Genomic DNA, 23,160 nt, shown 5'->3' with positions numbered 1-23,160 from the left:
GTCCTGCTGTTTCCAAATGACTCGACGCTGCCACCTCCTGGGAACAGGCAGCATTGCACCTACTGGCGTCTGCCTCTAACTCCAGTCCTTCTGGAAGCCTGTGGCTGCTGTCCTGGGGCCTGAAAGCTTACAATTCTTCTCCAAGCACTACCCCCCCCCCCCACCCCGCTTTTTCTAAGTAAACTGTGAAATGAAGTGCATCACATGTAATGAAAAGTCTACAAATCCTACAGGTAAGACTTGATGAATTTTCTCTTTTTAAATAGAGATTTTTGTTTATTTATTTAAGAAAGAGAGCACAATCAAGGGGAGCAGCAGAGGGAGAAGCAGCCTTTCTGCTGAGTGGGGAGCCTGATGTGGGACTCGATCCCAGAACCCTGGGATCATGACCTGAGGCTGAAGGCAGACACTTAACGCGCTGAGCCACCCAGGCACCCCTTGAATTTTCACAACATAAACACCTCCACTGAAGACCCGTGTGTGACCAGCCTCCCGCAGGCCCTACCTCCCCACCCTGGGCACCACCAGCCTGGCTGCTGACGCCATCAACGAGTTCTGCCTGGTTCAAAACCACTTCTAACCCTTTCCCGGCGAGGAATCCCGGGGGGCTGTGCACACCGGAGGCCGCCCCCAGCACTGTTCCTTGCTGGTGTGTCCTGTGTGGTACGGGCACCTGCACTCGACAGATACTCAACTGTAAACCGTGCTGTGCGTTCAGGTGAGTCGCCTCCCTGTCCTCTTGTGAGCCCCTTCTCAGGGCCTAGTTCGTAGCGGATGCCCAACATTCGTTCACTGGTTTGACCTCAATCACCTTTGTGTCCACGAGGGAGGAAACAAGCCTGCAGCGGCAGAGGTGGGGACAACGTGCAGGGGGACGAGAGATGAAGGAAGAAAGGCGGATGAAGGGCAGGCGCTGGGCGTCATGGCTTCTGGTTGGGGCCTTGCAAGGAGAGGTGCGCTGAGATTTCGGACTCGCTCCACGCAAGCTTGCAGGAAGCTTGCAGGAAGGAGCAAGGGCACGAGCGTGGGAGAGGACCTCCAAGGGGGTTCACACCACCGGGTTTCGTGGTGGGAGGGGTGCATCCCAGCCCGAGTCCTGCTCATTCCCCAGTGGCCTTCCCCCCTCCCCCACTCTTGCAGCGCTCTAGGGAATGGTCCCCAGGCCTCTGGGAATCCGGTTTGCCTTCTCCAGGCTGAAGCCGGTCACATGCACCCACAAGTAGTTTAGCCCGGCACGAGGAGTCACATTTTTTAAACCATTCCACAGGCATGTAAGCAGCAACAGGGTGCTGGGCACTCTGCCCTTAGAAGGCTTATGAATGAGTGGCCAGAGACACGCTCAGAAATAACCATCCACACCACAGGGAAGAGGCACTCGTGTGACACAGAGGTGCAAGGTGCAGGGGAAGGACGGCCCCAGGGGGACATCAAGGGTCCCAGTCCCGCCGAAGCAGAGATCCCACCACGGCCAAGCTAAGATTCACAACCAGTGTCACATACTCCCTGTGGAGGCCAAGAGAAACAAAGCTGTACCCACAGTACGAGTCTAGCCCTGACATAAGTGCAGCCATCTTGATGTTCCAGATTATCACAAAATATTTCTTGGGTTCTGACCTACTCAGGTTAGCACTTTAAACAGTCTCTCTCTCCTTTAATGATTGATTTAAACCCCTGGACTGGAAAAGGGTTTTATTTTGTCAAATAGCAAAAAACATTATTTGAGCTTCATTTTCTTTTTGTAACACACGTTTTGCTATTTTCTCCCATGTCTCCTCACCTGACTTCAACTCCTCCGAGGTCCTAACTTCCACAGATGATCCTTTCCACTTGGGAAGATCACCTGAGCAGTCTGCCCTGGACTCAGCAGCCTCTGTCTTTCCTAACTCCCCTACACATTCCCCCACTGACCAGTGTTGACCCGAGTGGGTAGGGACAGCTCTACGCCCCTAGTCAGCAGGAAGAAGTTACAGAAGATGAGACCTTCCACCTTCAACCACCTTAAAGATTTAAGGGTCAACATTGTTCAGGGGGAAATGTGGAGGCCGAGAAAATTAAGGCCATCCCACCGCAGGTTTAGCTGATGTGGGAAACAGAGGCAGAAGAAAATCATTAAAATTCTTTACCTACTGACAAGCTCTTGAAACAGACAGAGTGGCTCTCCCCTGGGGACTTAACTGCCCTCACCTTGAGGTTTTGCTAAGGACAATCCTAGCCCGACTGACCCCCTTACTCCAACAGGTCCGACCAGGATCCTGCAAGTCTACTTTAACAATTCCTTCAGGAAACTTTATCTCTAAACCTCCAAGATAGTGTTGAGAATCATTCCCAAGTATGTGGCCCACTGATATACATCTAAAGGGTCTCATGAGAAGATTTTTATTATTGGTAATAAATAACCTTTCTCCCAACAATAGCTAGCCCCTCAAGGTCCTGGAGACCTTGCTTCCAAAAATCCTTGGAGACTTACATCATCCATAATCCCCTTTGTCCTCACCCACCGCCGAGTCCACCCCTACTCTGCCTTTAAAAACTCTGACTGTAGGGGTGCTTGGGTGGCTCAGTGGGTTAAAGCCTCTGCCTTCAGCTCAGGTCATGATCTCAGGGTCCTGGGATCGAGCCCCACATTGGGCTCTCTGCTCAGCAGGGAGTCTGCTTCTCCTCTCTCTCTGCCTGCTTCTCTGTGATCTCCATCTATCAAATAAAAAAAAAAAAAAATCTTAAAAAAAAAAACTACACACAACTCTGACTGTAATCTGGTTCGGGGTCCAAGTCCCTACTCTGCTGCGTCGGGTATACTTGGGCCCAAGCTTAAGCATGTCACCTCAGGGTCCAAGTCCCTACTCCACTGTGCCAGGTATACTTGGGCCCAAGCTTAAGCTTGTCAACCCTCATGTGATTGCAACCCTCATGTGACTGTATCGGTGCTTGGCTCCTTGGTGGTCTCTCAGATGTGAAAACTCAGGCATAACATCTTTATGTGTCCATTCGTCCACTCGTCGAATGGCACCGGGAACAAGCTTGTAAAAGCAACTGAGTGACGCATTCATCACAGGAACCACAGTAGCGGAGGGCTCTAGAAGGAAGTGAAAAATCTGAAACCACCACCAAAGCCGTTCTTCCTGGAAACATCACAGATGGGGGGCATTGTGCCGGGCCTCCCCCTGGAGGGGCCTTGCTGGTTTCCCTGCGCTCCAGGCTCTGGCTCAGCTCGCCCACTAATACCACCCCGAGAGGCAGGTGTTTTTGCTTTCACCTGGCGGCAGAAGGATGGGAAGTGAGGCCCTCTTCGGTGCTTCCTTGATAGCCTACACTGCCCTGAGTCAGAAATTACAACCATCGACACCCGCCAGTCACTGAAAGCCACCACTGTCCCACCAAAGACGGAAGAAAAGAGAGGGAGGGAAGGCAGGAGAAAGGCCGGGGTAAGCAGGCCGGGGTGAGCAGGGTCGGGAGCTATTAGGATAAACAAGGAACTGCAGAACATAGAACGAAAGGCTATTTTAAGCGCCCTTGTGAAACCTTCCTGCATACAAGTAACATGGCTAAAAGAAGCTCAGATTCATCAGAGCCCTAACTGGTCACTGCCGATGACATTTTACCTACTCAGGAGCTCCTAGACAGCCTGCTGCCCATGGTCCTGACCTGGTCAGGAGCCTCCCATGTAGATCTGGCAAGAAGAGAACAGAAAGCCCTGGATTTCTGAAAATAATCTCCAATGTGGACTTTTCAAGGCTCAGTTTGCGAACTTCCTCTTCTTCCTCGCCCTGTGCCTGGGAAGCCATCAGGCTCACATCACCAGCCGGTTTCTACGCATTGAGCCATGGCTCATTCGTAAAATTCTCCGTTTCTATTAGCAGCCAGCCAGCACCATGGGAGGAGCCCTGACGAATATGCTGAGAACCAAGTAAAGTCTCTCTTCTCTTTCTCGCCCCCTCTCCTGCCAAGCTCTGATGTGATGGGAGAAGCAGAAAGGGAGCCCCAGGAGCTCTCCAAGGTCAGCAGGGCGCCACTGCTCTCTGTGGCTAGCAAACCACAGGGAGAACGTCAGCTCAGGGGATGCAGTGTCTCCCCAGAGCTGTCTGAAGAGCAGCAAGCTTCCTGATGGTAGTTCAGGGGAGATGAACCTATCCCTCACCGCAGAGCGGGCCCTGCTGCTCCCAGCCTGGGGGCTGACGGCTGCCTTTCCTTCCCCAGAATCAAACTAGGAGGCTTCAGATAATTCCCTGCTTCCGAACACAGATGGTCAAGGGCTGTTCCCCCCCCCCCCCATTATAAAGTTACATAATCATTGTAAAATAATCTGGGAAAAAATCAGGAGGGCAAAGGAAATAAAAATAATAAAGTCATCGATGAGCTCCTCATCCAGAGAAAACCGGTGTGAACACGGTGGCATAATTTCTTCTAGCCTTTTCTCTTGCTTTGGGCTAGGAGTATGTGTATGCCTGTGTATTTAAAGGTATAGGCAATCCAACCACATTTATGATTTTGTAATCAACCATTACAGAGTTGTACAAGAGTCCTTCGTACAGATGGGCTGGACTTTGTTTGCGCTTTCTCAGACTTTTGGGGCACTCAGGTTGTACCCAGACTTTTAGCTACTTGAAATAATACATGAACAGTTTGGTGCCTAAGTCTGCATTCTGATTATTTCCTTAGGCTTGGATTTCTAGAAGTGCAATTAACGTGTCCAAAAGTGTGAATATTTTTAAGGCTCCCACTCTGTATTGTCAAACTGCTTTTCCTAATGGTTGTTCCAAACTGCCTTCCTGCAATGTATGAGATGCTGTTCGACCCAGCTTCTTTGTTGGATGGAAAATGACACCTCATTGCTGTTTAGTATTTCTCTGACTATTGGTGAGGGCAATATTGGAGAGCATGATTCTTGGTCATTGGTACACCTTCTTTGGCAAATTTCCTGCCGACATCAATTCTGGCTTGATCATTAACCTGGTATTTCCAGCAACAGCACTGGGCTGCCTGATGTGGGGGGGTGGGGTGCACGGCCACCCCCAAGACCTGCTTCTTGCAAGAGATCTAAGAAAAGCTCAAAGTTCAGATCCAAGTGCGCAAGTGTGAAAGAGGGCCAGGACTCATTTGGAAAACAGGGAAGAGTAGAAGCGCCACTCATTTCTGCTTTCATTTCTCAATCTCTTGGCCACGGTCTTAAGTAGTAGTTCAAGGGGTGCCTGGGTGGCTCAGTGGGTTAAGCGTCTGCCTTCAGCTCAGGTCATGATCTCGGGGTCCTGGGATCGAGCCCCACACGGGGCTCCCTGCTCAGTGGGGGGTCTGCTTCTCTCTCTCCTTCTGCCCCTCCCCCTGCTCATGCACAAATGTGTGCTTGCTATCTCTCAAATAAATAAATAAAATCTTAAAAAAAAAAAAAAAAGCAGTAGTTCCCGCCGGGGAGCCCGAGGCCACTGTCCCATATTCATGTACTTCACATGTGGACAGGTAACCCCTTGGGCTCTCGGGGGCCTCATAGGTCAGCAGAAGGGAGTGTCTAGAGTCTGAGATCCCTCCCGACCGACCATGTTAACCAAAAGCAGTAGAGAAACAGACGTAAAACCCTGACTTAGACGAGTTCCAGAAAAAACAACTAACAAAGAGAAATAAATACACATGTGGCCGACAGGTCTCCATTTTTCCTCCTAGGCCAGCTTGAAAAAGTGACTGGAAGGCCTTCAGAAATTCAGACTGGCGAATTCTGAGTTCTCGCGCGACGTGGGCGACTGTCATTTCATTTGTGGCTGACCGCCTTCCCAGGACAGCTCTGCCGAGGAGGGCATGCTCAGAGACCACTTCCAGAGGCTGCCCCTGCCCCGCTGTGATCATGGGAGTGACCCTGACAACCGGGCTGAGACACAGAGGAAGAGGACTTCCGGCACCTTCTTCAAGGTCAGACTTGGAGTACTTAAAATACATCTCTCCCTTTTTGGGGACAGGGGAGAGGGCATGGCATAGATTCTTAATGTCTTTTTTTTTTTTTTTTTTTTTTAAGATTTTATTTATTTATTTGTCAGAGAGAGAGAGAGAAAGCACACAAGCAGAGGGAGCAGCAGGCAGAGGGAGAAGCAGGCTCCCCATCGAGCAGGGAGGCTGACCAGGACCCAAGAATCACGACCTGAGCTGAAGGCAGACGCCCAAATGACTGAGTCACCCGGGCGTCCTGAACCCTATTGTCTTGTAAAGAATTTTAAAAAATACACACAAAATACTGCTGAGCTTGGAAGCTTAGCAAATTAGAGATTCGTATGAACAGATACAAAGTCATACCCAAACCGTCCTCTACAATTACATCAGAATGCTGCAAACTTTTTTCCTTCTGGAATAGTTTTAAAGCCACTGTACAGGAGTCCTAAAAGTAGCCAGAGCTTGTCTTCTATTTTAAAATAGCTAGCCAATATGTCATTTATCGTTTCATTCATTGCTCCTACAAATAACTGGGAACAAAGCTGGAGAACGGTGCCCTGGAGCCAGAAATCACTTATGGTCTTTGTTTCTAGACCTAGAAGAAAACATTTCCTGGGTTGTCTTTTCTCTCTATCCCAAGGGGAACACTTCCTTTGAAAAACATGAACTTTCTCCCCCACCCCTTTTCTTAAGGAGGCTCTACGCCTAATGTGGGGCCTGAACTCACGACCCTGAGATCAAGAGTCACACGCTCCACCGACTGAGCCAGCCAGGCGCCCCGAAAGTCATAAACTTTTATATGTTTATATCACGGAGTTAAACTCAATTTATTTAAACAAATATTCACTGAGAATGGACAAGGTCCGCGATCCTGTCACAGCAATAGGGTACAATTCCCATGATCACGGGTCATTTTTATCTGGTGCAGTAAAAAAAGTTTCCACAGAGAAGAAATGCAAGGCACAGTGGTAAATTCTTTAACCCAAGGCACAAACATTTCGACTGAAGATGAATGCTGTTAGTGTGTTCATTGTTCTTCTGATGTAGATCAGTTTATTTTTACACATGAAGGGCTCTGGGACTAATGAGAAGAAAATTATTTTAAGCATTTAATTTGTAAACTAAATGCATTCTCTGTACAGTAGACCCTTAACGCATGCGTGCACGCACAGAGAGAGGGAGCAGGCCTGAGTGTGGGATGCAGGGAGGGGGCGCCTGGGTGGCTCGGTGGGTTAAGCATCTGCCTTTTGCTTAAGTCACGTTCTCATAGTCCTGGGATCGAACCCTGCCTCGGGCTCCCTGCTCAGCGGGGAGTCTGCTTCTCGTCTCCCTCTGCTCTTTGCCTCTGCTCATGCTCTCGCTCTATCACTCTCCCTCACTCTTGCTGTCTCTCAAATAAATAAAATATTAAAAAAAAAGATTTTTAAATAAATATTTTTTATTTAAAAAATATTAAAATAATTTTTTAAAAAATATTTTTTAAAAGAAATGTTTTATTTATTTATTTATTTGAGAGAGAGAGCGAGAGAGCAAGAGAGTGAGAGAGAAGCATGACCAGAGGAGGGTCAGAGGGAGAAGCAGACGGCCGGCTAAGCAGGGAGCCCGACGTGGGACTCGATCCAGGGACTCCAGGATCATGATGTGAGCCAAAGGCAGACGCCTAACCGACTGAGCCACCCAGGCACCCCTAAATACATAAAATCTTTAAAAAAAGACATTTTGGGGGAATGTGACAGCTGAATCTGAAGGTCACATGGAAGGAGGAAGGTCCAGTCATAGCCAAGATACCCCTGATGAAAACGGACAAAGAGGAAGCACTACCCTTACCGGATAGTAAGACTTGTAAAACTAAAATACGAAAGCCAGTAAAGAATGATTAGAGCAAAGAGCAAACAGGCCAACGGACAGAATGCAGATCCTGTAGAGAGGCCCTTGCGTATATACAAAAACCTGACTGTGACGGAGAGAGCACTAAGGCTCAACAAGGAAATGCACGGACTGGCCCAGTAGCGGGACCAAGACACTGGAAGCCATAGCCAGGCAGGAAAAGATTACTGAAATTTACTGCATTAAGAGTTTCTGCTCATCAAAAGACACCATAAAAATACGAGAAACTAAGAACTGGGAAACATATCTGCAATACGTAGAGCTAGGAAAGGATCAGCATCCAGAATATTTCAAAAACTCCTACAATCGGGACGCCTGGGTGGCTCAGTGGGTTAAAGCCTCTGCCTTCGGCTCAGGTCATGGTCTCAGGGTCGTGGGGTCGAGCCCCACATAGGGCTCTCTGCTCGGTGAGGAGCCTGCTTCCATTCCTCTTTCTCCGCCTGTCTCTCTGCCTACTTGTGATCTCTGTCAAATCAATAAATAAAAGCTTAAAAAAATTTCCTACAATCAACATACGACAACCCAGAAAAGAAGAGTGAAGATACCAGCAGGGATTTAATGGAAGAGAAAATACAGAGGTCCCTATGATGAGGGAGCAGAAGGCTGGCTGAGGACAAAGCAAAAGCTGGCACCTTGCACCCCCCTTCCACCCGCTCCCCCTCGGTGATATGACATTCCTGCTGCCCTAAAAGAAAAACAAATAGTTAACTTGCAGAGATCACAATCCCGCAAGACCCGAGTCTCCCTTGGTTCACAAATGCCCTAGTGATAACAACAAAGAAGCTATCTTATCAATAGCCTAACTTCCAGAGACAAACAACTCAGTTCCTAAAGCCCTAACACCGCGCTCCCCTCCATAAAACTGAAGGAGCCAGAGATGAAAGAAAATACAAATAAAGCTAAATTTCTTCTAAACCTAAAGCTCATTGACAAGGACGCTTGATAGGAGGAATGTGACATTCCACTAGGAAACTCCCAACTGTCTTGATGCTAGGGCCTCATTAGAGGTAAAAACAGCCTTGGCTTGACAATAACCAGGCCTCCAGTATCCTGACAGTCTTCTTCACTGTGATAGCTCTTCTGAACACCCCCTTTGTCTTCACCTACCCAACTCCTGTGTACATAATCAGCCAGTCCTTGGGATATCGGGGCAGCAACTCTTCCTGCCCACGGGTCCTGTCCCCGTGCTTTAATAAACCATTTTTTTGCGCCAGAAACGTCTTAAGAATTCTTTCTTGGCCGTCGGCTCAGGACCTCATTCCAATGAACCTCACCTAGGTTCTAGAACTTCATCACCTAAACATTTTAAATACATGCTAAGCATCATGAAGTAAGCAGTGTCTTTTAATTCAAACATTCTTCCCAAACTGATGCATTCCATAAGCAAAGTTGATGTGCTGAGGAGGGGAACCCTCATCTCTGTTGGTACGAGTGTAGGTTTTTTTGTTTTTGTTCTTGCCTTTTTTTTTTTTTTTTTTTTAAGCAGGCTCCATGCCCAAAATGAAGCCCAATGTGGGGCTTGAACTCACGACCCCGAGATCAAGACCTGAGCTACCTGGCTGCCCCAACAAGTGTAGGTTATAGAAGTCATCTGAAAACAGGCTGGGTGTTCCTTAGCAAAGCTGACCATGTGCACATCTTACACATCTTACAGTTCAGCGGTCCCACTCTTAGGTATCTGCCCTGGACATGGGCTGACACGTGTTGGGAAACATGGACAAGAGCGCTCATACAGTTTGGGTCTTCACCGTACAAAACACTCCAACGAGCATTAATGGTGCTGTGGACACGGAAACCAAGTTCCACACTAGACATTCCACTCCTGGTGACGGAATGCCTTACAGCAGTGAACCAGGAACAAAACCTAACTCTATGCACCGATATGGCTGAACCCCCCCCCAAAACACCGAGTGAGGAAAGCAAGAGGAGTACGCAAAATACGATTCCACTTACGTGAAGATCAGACACAAGAAAACCAAATAATATGTACTGTTTAAAAATACAGAGAGGTGATAAATTCATACGAAGCTTAATAGTTTGGGACTTCAGCATAGGGGTTGGCTGGGGAAGGGGCAGCGGGTAGGGAGATGGTGTGACTGGAGAGGGAACCCTGGGTATTCTAAGGAACCTGTAATACTCTATTTCTTAAACTGAGAAGGGGGTACAGGGATGTTCACTTTATTCTTTAAATTGTGTAAGATATTAAATATATATATACATACATATATGGTGTTTTCATGGGATAAAAGTGCACACAGACACCTTTCTGACCATCATGGGAAACAGGTTACAGGCCAACAGGAAGAACATTGATCAATGGGTTTACCGTGTGATTCCCCAGCTTTAATCTATTACCTATTTCATTTTTTTAAATTTTTAAAATCTTTAAAATTTTATTTATTTACTTGACAGAGAGAGAGACAGTGAGAGAGGGAACACAAGCAGGGGAAGTGGGGGAGGGAAAAGCAGGCTTCCTGCTGAGCACGGAGCCCAACACAGGGCTCGATCCCAGGACCCGGGATCACGACCAGAGCCGAAGGCAGACACTTAACAGTGGCGCCACCCAGGCGCCCCCATTACCTACTTTTAGCAGAGTGAGCTATCAAGGCAGGACTGCCGAGCTCAAAGAACCTGCCTAGCATGGCTAGATAAACACGACCTCAAACGAGAAGCTATAAGAAGCCCTACAACATTACAAGCTGCTTCTCTCTGCCCCGGAAGTCGAAATCCCAATTAATTAACTCGGCCAAAGAGACGAGTGCTGAAGGCAAGATTCCATGTGAGCCTGCGATTATCAGACGCTGGAACTATGATTAAGTAGCAGAAACAGTGACCGCTCAAGGACACCTGAAAAAGTGAAGTCTTCCCCTACACGTGCTGACCTTGCTCTGGAAGAGCGGACACCTGCTCGAAGCTGTCGCTCACGGGACTGAATTCTTCGGCTGAGCGGTATTAAGTGCTCACCTGTGCTTGACCATTTTTTGATCGTGGCAGAAATGGCTAAAGAACCTCGCGTAGAACAAATGCATGACGGCGTGTTCCTTCCCTCCGATGTACAAATCCACAGGCAGCCAGTAATCCGCCAGCGCTGCGTTAAAAGGGCTACGAGAGAGAGAGAGAGAGAGAGAGAGAGAGAGAGAGAGAAATGGTCGTCGTTAACAAACCCGCTTTGCCGCAAGAGCACAAATTAGACCTAGTACTGTTTGTATGTGCCCCGAGACAAACGATGCCCGAGAAGAACAGCGATTTGTCTTTTTAAAATACAGGAAGAGAAAAGCTGAGATAATAAAGTGGAAAAAAGTCAGGTGGGCATGAAATCACAGGGAATTTGTAAAAACTGTTTCAGGAGCCGTTACTGACAACTCAACAAATGTGATTTTCGAGTAAAATGAGGACAAAAGGAAAACACGGCGGCAGCATGAAAAAGGCATGAAAAAGGTATTTCCGTGAGAAAGGTTATTTCTGTAAGAGGCGCATTTGAATCTCTACATTTCTGTTTTAGTTTTGCCCGCCCTCAGGCAGAGTGGGATTCGGGTGGTTCTTACCAACAGGGGGCAAAATGGCCTTTGCAAACCAGATTAACAGGCAGCCGCTAAATATCCATTTTAAAACAAATTCCACCTTATTTTTCAAAGCAGCCTTAAAACACAGAGAGTCAGCAAGGGCCTGAATACGGCGTGCAAGGAGCATACTGAGGGCAACAGACACAAACTCACCCAACATCTCCCTCTGACCAGTAGACACTGTCAGTGACAGAAATCCTACAAGGAAGGCTTCCTCGGACTCCCTGGTACTCATGGGTGCCGGCGGAGTAAAGGAAATACCACTGCCCTCTGTTCTCCGCCTGGGAGTCTTGAGAGGGGAGTCTGTAGGTGTGCAGAAGAGTGTGTGTGTTTGTGTGTGTGTGTGTACATGCACATGCTGTGGGGAGGGGAGCAGAACTGGTGAGAATGTGCTTCCTAGAGAGCATCCCATGAAGTAAATCTCTGCCTTTGGAGGATCAATACTCTGTGGTCTCAAGTGTTTGTAAACTCTCATCCCTATACCTCAAGGCATTTAAAAAAAAAAAGATTTTATTTATTTATTTGACAGACCACAACTAGGCAGAGGCAGGCAGAGAGAGAGGGAGGGGGGGGAAGCAGGCTTCCTGCTGACAGAGAGCCCGATGCGGGGCTTGATCCCATGACCCCGAGATCATGACCTGAGCTGAAGGCAGAGGCTTAACCCACTGAGCCACCCAGGCACCCCATCAAGGCATTTTTTGGGTCCAGCTCCCTGTGGCTCAAGCTTGGGCAGCAGGTGGGCGTGGCCAACTGCCCCGTATTTGCATCTTAATGCGCCTTGCTAGTCCCCACTCCCCAGGCCAGAATTCTGGTAACATTAAGACAATTTTTTTCCCCTTTGTAAATAATAGTTCTTCAGAAAAATCCAAGGACTAATCCAAGGGACAGAAAAGAAAGGGAGGTCAAGGGGGGGGGTGCTCATCTTGAAAACAAGTGTGGGGTGCATTTCAATGTTGAAAGTAGCTATGGCTTGGATCCATGGTTTACCGGGGAACCTAGCTAAGGGAGCACTCGAGCTGGTGCCGAAACTTGCAGCTGCGTTTTATGAGGCCAAAGATGGGGTCCACGGCATTCCCAGATTCAAGGCTGTCTCTCTCTGGGTTCAGAGTCCATCACTGGTTAAAGCCTCCAACATCTGTGAGAGGATTTTCCGCTGAAGCATTCTGACAGGTAGGCCCTGATTGCCTTGGCACTCTGAGCAGCTGTTCCCAAACAGAAGGCACCAACAGCCCCTTGTAGAAGGAACAGTCAGAGAAGGGGCCCCTCTTCGGAGCCACAGCAGACCCCGTGCATCCTGCCTTTGCCGACACCGTGTCCTCAGGGTGCCCTCACTCCTGGACGACTTGAATGACAGAAATCATAGCCCTGTAGGGCGGGACTCTGGCGGGGGGGTGGAAGGGGCAGGAACGTCCATTTCATGGACGTTTACAACCACTGAAGAGAAAAGGAGGGGGCACTTTCACAGGTGGACTTTGGGGTTTGGGGGCAATGGCTTTCCTACGGATGAGAGCCAATGAGCAAGGTCTAGCAAGGTCTTTGAAGCACGTGGCTGCCTTTTTGGTTTTCCTGAGCTCTGCGCTGCTTTCTTTTGCACCTTCTCTTCACCCCCCCTGCCTACAGCCCTCTTTCCCTCATTCGCTATTTACCTTTGTCTAAGAAACCTGCCCGAAGCCAAAAACTCAGATTGTGCGGAGAGCTTTGTTGTTTCTACACTGGTCCCAGCCTTGGCCTTCAAGAGCGTCTCCCACCCTCTTCCCCCCGACCTTGGCCCCTCGGAATTCTGTAATTGTTTCTTCAGGCAGTTAGACTCTTTATTGATTTATCAGTTTTAGAAATCACTGTGTGTCTGTGACAAGAGGCAATGCTTCCTTGCTCCCTCGTGCACCCTACCTCCTTCCCTCCCATCATTTGTGTCTGTTAAGTAAACAGTATTACATCTTTATAAGCCCATAAATGAAGTTCACCACAGGGCCACAGAGGGTATTAAGGCAATGCCAATGGCATTTTATTCCTTGTTTTTTTTTTTTTTTTTTTTTTTTTAAAGTTTCTCTTGCACTTGGGATTTGCTTGGCTGTGAAGAATCTAATTTAAAAATCTGATGCACTCCCTTTGGAGGGCCTGTTTCAAGGGTCATGGCGGACCGGCGGCTCCCAGCTACTGTGCCTTTGGAAGTCCTCAGTGTCCCTGCCAGCCCCTACTCTCCCAAAGGGAGGGGACCAGCGCAGACGCACTCTGCCAGACTTGAGACTCTCTACCAGACAAGCTTTGCTCAGGCCTTCCCATCGCCCAGTTGAGACCTTCCCAGAGCTGCACTGTGGTCCGAGATCCTTGCAACCCAACCCTCTCTTCCTTCCCCTACTTGCTTCCCAGTTGTGGGGACAGCACGGCGGTCTCAGGGCTCCCCACGAACTCCCACTCTCTTCCCTCCTCACCCTTGCGGGCACTGCCCTCAGTAAATCTCCTGCATATATAATTCCATTTTGTTGTCTGCTCCTTGCACAACAGACAGACACTCAAAGGACGCAGCAAGGCTTTACCTCTGAGTATTCTGCGGGTCGGTGTATCTGAAGTAGTACCAGGCAGAATCGACAAACGTGTCCATTGTGTCAGTCTCTCTCTTGGCAGCACCCTTGCACCTAAGAAATAAAGGAAGTTCATCAACTGGTTTCTTTTTAAATTTTAACGCAGTGTTCCACCAGCTTTTGAGAAAGCCATGACAATTTAGTATCCATTTAGCATGTCACAAGAACAATGCCTCATCACGGATCGGTAATTCAGAGGACGCTCTCCTTTTGTATTGTTGAGTACAGGACATTTTAAAGAAATTTACAAATAAAAATTTAAATCTTCAGCCATGAAAAGTCTTAGTCTCCAGCTGTCTGAATTTTACCTGGTAGAAAATCAAACAACCTAAGTGGATAAGCCAGGAGTGTCTCTTTTGCCCGTTCACTTCTATTTCAGGCATGTCAAGATCGCCTTCAGCCAGTGCCTACTTTGTGACACCCATGAAGCCAATCAATTTATGAAGAGAAGGTGAAAACCAAATGGAGACATTGTGCTGAAGAATGAACTTGGGTTTTTTCTATCTCTGCGAGGGCTGGGGGTGCAGACATCAAAACCCACTAGGGTGCCCCTTGGAAGAGAGGTCACCATGGGGGCCATGGTGTGCTGGAGCCAACTCGTCCCGGTCCATAAGAATCAACACTTCGCACCTCTTCCCAACTCCATGACAAGTGATGTCAAGTTTGCAGCCTGAAACTAGCCCTTGGTGGAAGCAGGTATACTACAGAAATGGTCAAACACCGCAACTCAGGAGCTCCTTTCCAACACACCCACCTCCAGAGAACACGATACAGAAGGGCGAAGGGAGCCCTACTGTTCCAGAAAGCAAGCGAAGCGAGATCCCTGGTGTGTGAAGGGCTGAAAAGAACAACTGACCCTCATCCTCAGGAAGGGGATGCCTGGGGAGGACGAAGGTTCCACAAGGGCCCCGCTGATGACTTGGTTCTGAAGCACACGCCCAGGGTGACGGGCCCATGGGACGGTACAAAAACCCCCACAACTTCTAGGACCCCAAGAGAGGGTGCCCTTAGTCGAGTCTTGCCCAGGAGGGGCCCAGCCCCCCTGAAGACACTCCCAGGCCCGGAGCAGAGGTGGACACATCGAACCAGCTACTAGCAGCTACTCACAGGTGACAGGGGCCCTTCTGAATGCTGCCCTTTTTGGCAGTCCCAGTCCTTGGGGGTTCTTGGAGATTCTGAGGAGGGACACGAGAGGCCCCAAGAGGAACTGATGAATCTGCTAATTCTGCAGCAAGGGCAAGGGTCTGCTTTTAATTTAAAAATAAAAGAAGGCCTGCATTTAGATCTTGCATCTGTAAGGCAGTTCATGCTGGCTTTACAAATCGTACGGAAGGAAAAAGCCATCTCACCCCACCTCCTGCTTATTGAATAGAAGCGGCCGAACGGAGACACAGGAGCCCCAGATCTGGCAGGGGCCCCAGAGACCCACAGGGGCCTCCCTTTGGGAACAGTGGTCCCCAGGGTGGGGGGGGGTGGGCAGTTGTTGATGGGAGAGAGCCTGAGGGACTCCTGTTTCCTATAAGACACCGATCCCCACAGCGCATCTCTAAGTTAAAGCCGTTATCTTTTATGTGGAGAGCATCAGTCAGAGAACAGACACTACCGGGGGGAGGTAATTACAAGAAAAAAGTTACTTCTTCTCCCTCATCATCGGGGCCGGTGGACAAGGCAGGACAATACAGGGTCTGACTGATCAAAGGAGTAACGTCTGTCTGCCTACGACTTGCCACGCTGCTTTTCTTTGTAATGGTCACATGGGACTTGAGGACCACTGAGAGACATCTTTTTGCTGCCCTTAAAAGCTGGTTACATGGCACAGGCTGCTTGGTAAGTGGAAGGGACAGATGATGGTGACAGTGACGACAGTATGGTCGTCCTTAGCTCCAAGGGTACGAACAGGGACAGTGGGTGCAGGCACTGAGCCAAATGCTTCCCCAGAATTCTCTCCTTTACCTCTTTATCTCTGCTTTATCTATTCTCTCCTTACTCTCCCAGGATCCCTGGGGATTACGAGGTAGAGGCCACCCAGGTCCCCATTTTGCAGATAAGTAAAATGCAGAGAGGTTAAGAAACCTGCCCAAGGTCTTGGAGCTCAGGAGCAAGGACTCCACATGTGTTGGGCTCTGCAGCCCTGCCTGGCCACGCTGGTTCCGTGCCTGTCAGTCCCGGATGCTCGTCAGAATCACCCAGGGAGCCTGAACCAACACCACGACCTGGGCTCTCCCCTCCAGAGGGGCCTCGGGCTGCTGCAGCTGGTGTGCTGAAGGCCACCAAGGTCTCTGGCAGGGAAGCCCTTTTGTCGCATCTCATTAGTAAAGGTGTGCGATTTTCTCCTGGAGCCCGTGATTCTTCCCGGAAAAGGCCCAGAGCTCCCTCTGTGCCCACCGACAAGCCCCATCGCAAATCTTAGAACCACCTGGGTGAGGACCTGGAAAGATGGTGGCAAGGCTTCCATTTACTGGGTGTTCGTTAGCCATCCCTGTGCAGGATTGCGGGTGCTAATTCTAGACGTCTGAGCAGCCCTTCGAGGCGGTTATTTCAGTTTCCGATAAGAAAATGGAAGCTCAGAGAAGTCATGTGACTTTCCCAAGGTTCCCACGGGTCGTTAAAGGGGAGGGCCATGACACGAATCCAGTGTCTGACTCCCCAGGCTGGGCCTTTCAACTGTACTGGGGTTACCCAGCTCCGAACCAGCAGAGGACCCAATTATTTTAACATCGTCATCGTGATCTAGAAGGCAGAGAGACAAAATGTCTTCTTCTCCGTAGAAGGAAGGAGGAAGATGCTGGACCTGGGATTGGTTACGTGTTTACTCAGCAGGGATGGTATACCCCAAATCACCCGAGATACACCAGTAAGCTACCAGTAGAACACAATCCTACTTCCACGAGATGTTCCCGTGTCCTAAAGAATGAAACCCCTGTGCACACCCCGCCCCCCACTCTTGGAGCTACTGCTCTGCTGCGTGAGGGAAAAATCTCCGCTGTTCTCAGCAACGACGTGGGAAAACGAAGCCAGAGAGGAGAAAACATTTTTCTCTCTTTCCAGGAAGCTCTCTGGAATATGAAACGGAAGAGGAAGAAAGTGGTCTTTTACAAGCCATGATGGAAATGTGTAGCTTTCCATCAGTTGGCAGGTGTTTCTCGTAAAGATGCGAGTGGACAGAAAGACCCAGGGTGTTCTTTCCAGTCTGGTGGGAGCGCCGGAAGAAGGAAGCAGAGAGCCTGAAACTCCAGCAGGGTGCCGGGGGCCCCAGGCACCACCATGGCCGGGGGTGCCACCGTTCCTTACCTAGGGCAGGCGCAGTTCACCCAGTCTGAAGCCGTGGCCAGCGGGGAGCCTCCCTTGCCGGTGAAAGATGTAATGCGGGGCAAGGTCACGGGCAAATCCTGCAGAGGCACGGGCACGGGGCCGCAGGCCGGGCAGTGGACCATGGGGATGGGTGTGCCCCAGTACCGCTGTCTCGAGATAAGCCAGTCCTTCAGCTTGTCGCTTGTCACGTCCCCACCGACCTTCTTCGTCCGGGCTTGCTGAGTCAAGGCTAGAAACGCATCCTGCCGGCTCATGCCTGTGAACTGCGAGGGAAAGGAGAGAGGTCCTATGCTCCCTTCCACAAGGACAAGCTGTCACCTGCCACCACGTGCCCCCCAAACTGCTGCTTTTATGTGTAGTCTGGGCAGAGCCTCGTTGTGACTTCATGACCCTAGGGACCTTCACCTCTGTGGCCCCTTCCTCCCTAGCCCTAGGACAGGTTTTTTTTTTTTTAAGTGAAGATTTTTATTTATTTATTTGAGATACAGAGCACAAGCAGGGGGAGCAGTGGGCAGAGGCAGAGAGGGAAGTAGACTCCCCGCTGAGCAGGGAGCCCGATACGGGACTCAGTCCCAGAATCCTGGGATCGTGACCTGAGCGGAAGGCAGACACTTAACCAACTGAGCCTCCCAGGCGCCCCATCCTTAGGAAGTATTGAAGTTATGTTTTATGACTGTATTGAAGGAAGATGAACAGGATTTTGACCCTAAAAATTCACTTTTCACCCTCTGATTTCAAAAGAAATTAACATCTTTTTGGAGACCCCATAAAAGTACCGTGACCCCAAGGCACCATGTCTACTGAGTTGCAGGGGCCAACTGGCCCTGGTTCTGCGGCTCTGGTTGTCACCTGAGCCCCGAGACAGTATAGGGATCACCAACTCTCAGCCCTGAGCTGCCAACAAAAAAGTGCATGATATGTATTTCTAATGATGAGTCCCCTGTGGGGGAAAAAATAATCCAGGAAGAAGAAAAATTCAATATCCTAAAGCAGAAGTAATTCAGGCCAGTCGGGGAACGAATTGGGGCCACAGGTGGATGGACCCAAACCACTCCTTTTAAATTTAAATGCTCCCTTCTTACAGAGAGTGGAGCAGAACACTGAAAGTAGAAAAGAGAAATTTTCCCTTCCCCTGACATGTTTCAGAGAGCCAAGCTAATGCTGAGAGTTGAGCCGGCATGAAGTGCCAGTGGGGACCGTGGGGACCCTGGAATTGGTTCACTGCAGATGGACCACGTCCCTACTACGTGCCAGGCTTCGGCTAGACGTTGGGGACACAGAGATAAAGATAAAGATGTTCCATTGCCCCCTGCCCACAAGGAGCTTACAATCACGGGGCATAAAGAGAGCTATCAAGGGCTCCCTGACAGGCACCTTGGTGTGGCTCTGTTCCAATACAGAAGATTTAGGGTGCCTGGATAGCTCAGTTGTTAAGTGTCTGCCTTTGGCTCAGGTCATAATCCCAGGGTCCTGGGATCAATCCCCGAGTCGGGCTCCCTGCTCCATGGGAAGCCTGCTTCTCCCTTCCCCTCTGCACCTGTTTGTGTTCCCTCTCTCGGTGTTTCTCTCTTAAAAAAAAAAAAAAGAAGGTTTAAGGTTCAACAACTTCGAGCATCGTATTACCATTTATGTCAAGAAGGCACAAACGTGAGGTCAGTAAAAATGTTGTCACTCAGGTAAGAAAAAAGCCTGGCCAGACTCTTAATCTTTTTATATATCTTTACCTATATCTATCTATCTATCTATCTATCTATAATATACCCTCCAGCTAGATAATCCCAAACCTGAAAATCCTAGATCTTCAGGCCTGATTGAATCAGGATCACCCAGACTGGGGCCAGTGATGCCGGTGGTCCTGGTCCAGGGACCAGACTTTGAGGAGCAAGGCTCTATGCCAGTGGATCTCAAAATGTGAATCCTTGATCAGTAGCAGCACCTGAAAACCTGTTAGAAATGCTTGTTCCTGGGTTCTACCTGGGGCTGCTCAATCAGGTTCTCCAAGGGGAGGGCAAGGCACCAGTTGATTCTGGGCTGTGCTTAGGTTGGAGAAGCACCATCTCTGCTCTTTCCCACTCGCCCCTCACCTTACCCTTTCCATCACACTTCCCGGTCTGGGTCAAGAGCAAGGCTGAGGTCAAGTCCTGCCAGATCTACCACCTGGCAAGAGGAAACCTGGCCCAAATAAATATGATTCAGTCTCCATGTTCATTTTCTATCCATGAGTTCAAATTTAGGCGGAAACAAGTCAGTCATCTGGGGAGAACAGAAATCTTCAGGAAGAACAGTGAATTTCAATCACCCTCCCAAGGAATCCGTTTTCCTGGAAGAGGGATTTTTTTTTTTTTCCCTAAGCAGAAGATGCCCAGAATATAGTGATTTTGATAACTGTACTATTCTAGGATTGGGCTTGACTTAGAGTTGATAAATTTCTAGATCCTGAAAAAGAATAGATTATGAAATGACGTTGCAAGATTGTGATTTGGGTGTAGGGGCGGATGAGTGAAGTAGCAGGTTGTAACCTGCACCTGAAGGAAAAGGTCTTGACAAACCCAGGTCAAGGTCATGATTTGAGAAGCTGTTAGGCCCATACCACAGGGAACCCACCTCAGCAGAGCTGCTCAACCTCTCTGTGCCATCCGGCAAAGTTTCAATGACTTCGGTATAGGCGAGGCCCAGGGTCTGGGCCAAGGTGGCGTCCTCCGGGCTGGTGCTTGGAATTCCTATTCAGAGAGAAAGAAACACAGAACACCTTCTTTGCAAATACCCAAGTCACAAAATAATGGACAGCACTGCCACTCGGCTTTAGCTTCCTAAGGGAGACTACTTTTTAGCTACAGAAGTTCTAAAAATGCAGCTCATTCCTTGGGAAAATAGCGGACAGTCTTGGAGAAAGCCCCCACCCTCCTACAACCCATTTACTATGTCGGCTTCACTGCCTTTCAGTCTTTCTCCTGTGCTTTGTTTCTCTTTAAAAAAAAACAGTTGTGGTTCTAAAATAGATGACTGGAGACCGGCGGCTTTTTGTCACTGGAATCGTGAATTGCGAGCATCTGGAGAAGTGTCTTGTCTGATTTCCCTCCGGGACCAAGGAATAGCGGCGCTCTCCTGAGAAACAGGGCTGGCGGCTCCAGCATTTCCCGGCACCCTAGAAAAATCCAGTCCCAAAGTGGAAAGCTGGCAACCATGCCTCCTCACACTGTGCTTTGTTCCCAAAGGCAATGGTACATGCATTCCGAATAGAAATTTATTCTTCAACGCACACATGCCCTTGAGACAGGAGTTGAACATAAGCGAATCGATCATCCAGAGGGCCCAGGCCGGCTGCTTTGGCTTCAGCTCTGCATCAAAACCAGCTTGTCGGTGGTCGGGTCTGTAGGACAGACTCTCAGTCTTGGCCCGACTTCGTTGTGAGGCTGTGCTGAGCACTGTAGGATATTGGGCAGCGCCTCTGGTCTCTGCCAGCAGCACTCCCTGAAAGTGATGGAAAAATGACTAAAAATCTGCCAAATGCCCCTGCGGTGGGGGGCGAAAATCGTCCCTGGTGGAGGACCCCTGTGGCGGGGTCAGCTGTCAAAACTGCTGATATCTCTGCAGACACAACATGTCACGTGGCCACTGAGCAGGAAGACTAAGGACAACGTGCAAAGTGCCAAAGTCAGATTTCCGTGAACAACCTCTCATGTTTGTGTTTGTGTTGTGTCCGGAACATCGCCCGACAAGCGTGATTTCATGTTTGGGAGACGTGTTCTAAAGCTCCTTGGCAAGACACAAAGCTCCGTGGTATGGCAGAAAGTTCTATAGAGTTCCAGCTGAGATTATGGACCCCCCCCCCAAAAAAAAAGCATCTAATAAGGCAAATAAATGTTCAGAGTGGACTTGAAGGACATAAGGGTGAAGACACACGGCAAGCAGTATTACTAGAAAGTGTTCATGGTCAAGAAGGGAAGAGAGTCACTCACCACATTCCCAAAGTGTAGGGTTTGTAGTAACCAGGAGAAATGTTTGAATGGAGACACTGTGGCCCAAAAGTTTATTTGGCCACATAAAGAATGCTGTGGACCACAGTGTGGGTTCTGTGGGCCTGAGCAGGATGGGAACGATCTGTGACGTTCAAGTAGGATGGCGAAAACACTGCTTTCTCTCTTTTTTATTTCTATTGCTTGTTCTTGGAAGTCAAGAAGCAGTAACTTAGAAAATGTTAATAATGTAACTGTGCGAAATCAAGACCACAGGGAAAATAATTTCCATGCACACCCAAAAAAAAAAAAAAATCAGATTCCTTCCTTTCAGAATGTTCAATATTATGCCAGAAATTTGACTCGAAATACTGTGCCTCCCCATCCCCCACCCTCAAACACAAAAAGCTGCTTCAACAAAGGCTTCCTTTATTGCTTATCTTGGCTGGTTGCATTAATAAATCTTATTGATTACAAAATACAAAAGAATAACAGAAGGAATTATTTCCCTTAAGCAACACCCTTTCTAGGTTTAAATGGTCTGAAAGAAAGGACCCAAATGGCTTAATATCCATTTTCTGTTTGGATGTTTCTTCAAATCACTTTGTCAAAAACTGATCTGGAAATTGGGAGGGAAAACATGATTTCGATAAGAAATGCTGTTTCTTTTGGGTACCAGGAAATCGAGAGTGTGGAAGAACTTTCTCTGCAGGCTTTTGGCACTTCGAGACAGGCTGGGATCTTCAGCGGGAATGTTGGGGAAGAAGGGCGCTCGGGTCCACCCGAAGGGCAGGTCTTGGACTGGTGTCATTAGTTCTCAGTCCTTGGTTCACCCCCGGCCTCTGCTAGGTGACACCTCAGAACTCCCTGGGATAAGCAAAGCTGCGGAGGACATCCAATGCATAGTTCTAAATGCACCTTCCACTTGACTGCTATGTCCTTCCCTAGAGGGCTCAAGTTCACCTCAAGCCTTTACCAAAACTGGATAGTCTGGTCCATCACTTGCGATCAAAATCCCCATCTCTGCAGTTGCTGTTGATTATATAAGCTCCGAAATCAGATTCCATCTCAGTTATACTGTTCCCCACGTCATACGTATGAGTCTCACCAATGAGCTTTACCGACCAGATCCGTGGGTCATGTTTTATTATTCTCAAGAGCAACCAGCAAGGTGTGGCATTCTAGGTATGTTTTCAAAATGTAGCTCCTAGATAGGGAATGGCCGAATGAAGGGGCCTATCGTTTTCCCAGAGAGGCAGAGCAGACCGTGGACTCAGCAGTGAGCTCTTCCAGCTGACAGCAACAGGCTGGTATTTTGATCCGAAGCCTGCTGCGTATATTATCCTGATTATACTTTAATAGCTACTTACCTATTTTGGAATCCAGAGAGCCCTCCAAGTCAGCTTTGGCCAAGATAACGACAGGGACCTCCTGCTGGGTGAGCATGTTCACAGCCTTCACGGGCGTGAGGCAATCTGAAAACAAGAGCGAGTGACAGCTGGGGTACTAACACCATCTGAGTCGCAGAGGAGACAAGTGAGAAAAATAAGCAGGAGGACTTCTGTGTTTTGTGCTAATTGTTAAAGAATCTGTTCTTTGAAGGTATTAATGGACAATTCACACCAGTAGAAAATCAAAAGAGTAAGCAATTACACAAAAATGTTTGTCTAAGCTCAGGACCAAAGAAGTGAAATGGCATTTTTACTTTACAGATGGTAACGATGTTCCTGCCGCCCCGTTTTCCTTTTGAAAAATACCTCAAATGTACAGAAAAGCAACACAAAAACCTGTGATGACCAAGGAGATTTCTGGAATTCCAAATCCTAACATCCGAAGACAGAAGTGGATAGGAGAGTAGGGAATAACTAAGCAGAGAGCAAGAGAGTTCTTCCTACCTACCCTTTTCTAGGAGATAGTGGAGGATGTGTTCTAGCAAAACAAAGGGGTAAA

The 23,160-nt window shown here is 48.7% G+C and overlaps 1 protein-coding gene across 3 annotated transcripts in view; it reads right to left on the bottom strand.

The window, feature by feature from the left end:
- Positions 1-23,160, bottom strand: part of LARS2 (leucyl-tRNA synthetase 2, mitochondrial) — a 151,185-nt gene that overhangs the window by 32,020 nt on the left and 96,005 nt on the right. For all 3 annotated transcript variants that reach the window (XM_059160674.1, XM_059160676.1, XM_059160675.1), the window contains exons 10-14: positions 22,581-22,685; positions 19,859-19,974; positions 17,234-17,517; positions 13,898-13,996; positions 10,762-10,899 (exon numbers count right to left, since the gene is read on the bottom strand). In XM_059160674.1, coding sequence (XP_059016657.1) covers positions 10,762-10,899; positions 13,898-13,996; positions 17,234-17,517; positions 19,859-19,974; positions 22,581-22,685 — 742 coding nt within the window. The remainder of the gene's footprint in view (positions 1-10,761; positions 10,900-13,897; positions 13,997-17,233; positions 17,518-19,858; positions 19,975-22,580; positions 22,686-23,160) is intronic.

This window comes from Mustela lutreola, chromosome 2 (assembly GCF_030435805.1).
Source record: "Mustela lutreola isolate mMusLut2 chromosome 2, mMusLut2.pri, whole genome shotgun sequence".
In the NCBI taxonomy this organism is placed as follows: Eukaryota; Metazoa; Chordata; class Mammalia; order Carnivora; family Mustelidae; genus Mustela; species Mustela lutreola.
This window is presented reverse-complemented; position numbering and strand designations above follow the sequence as displayed.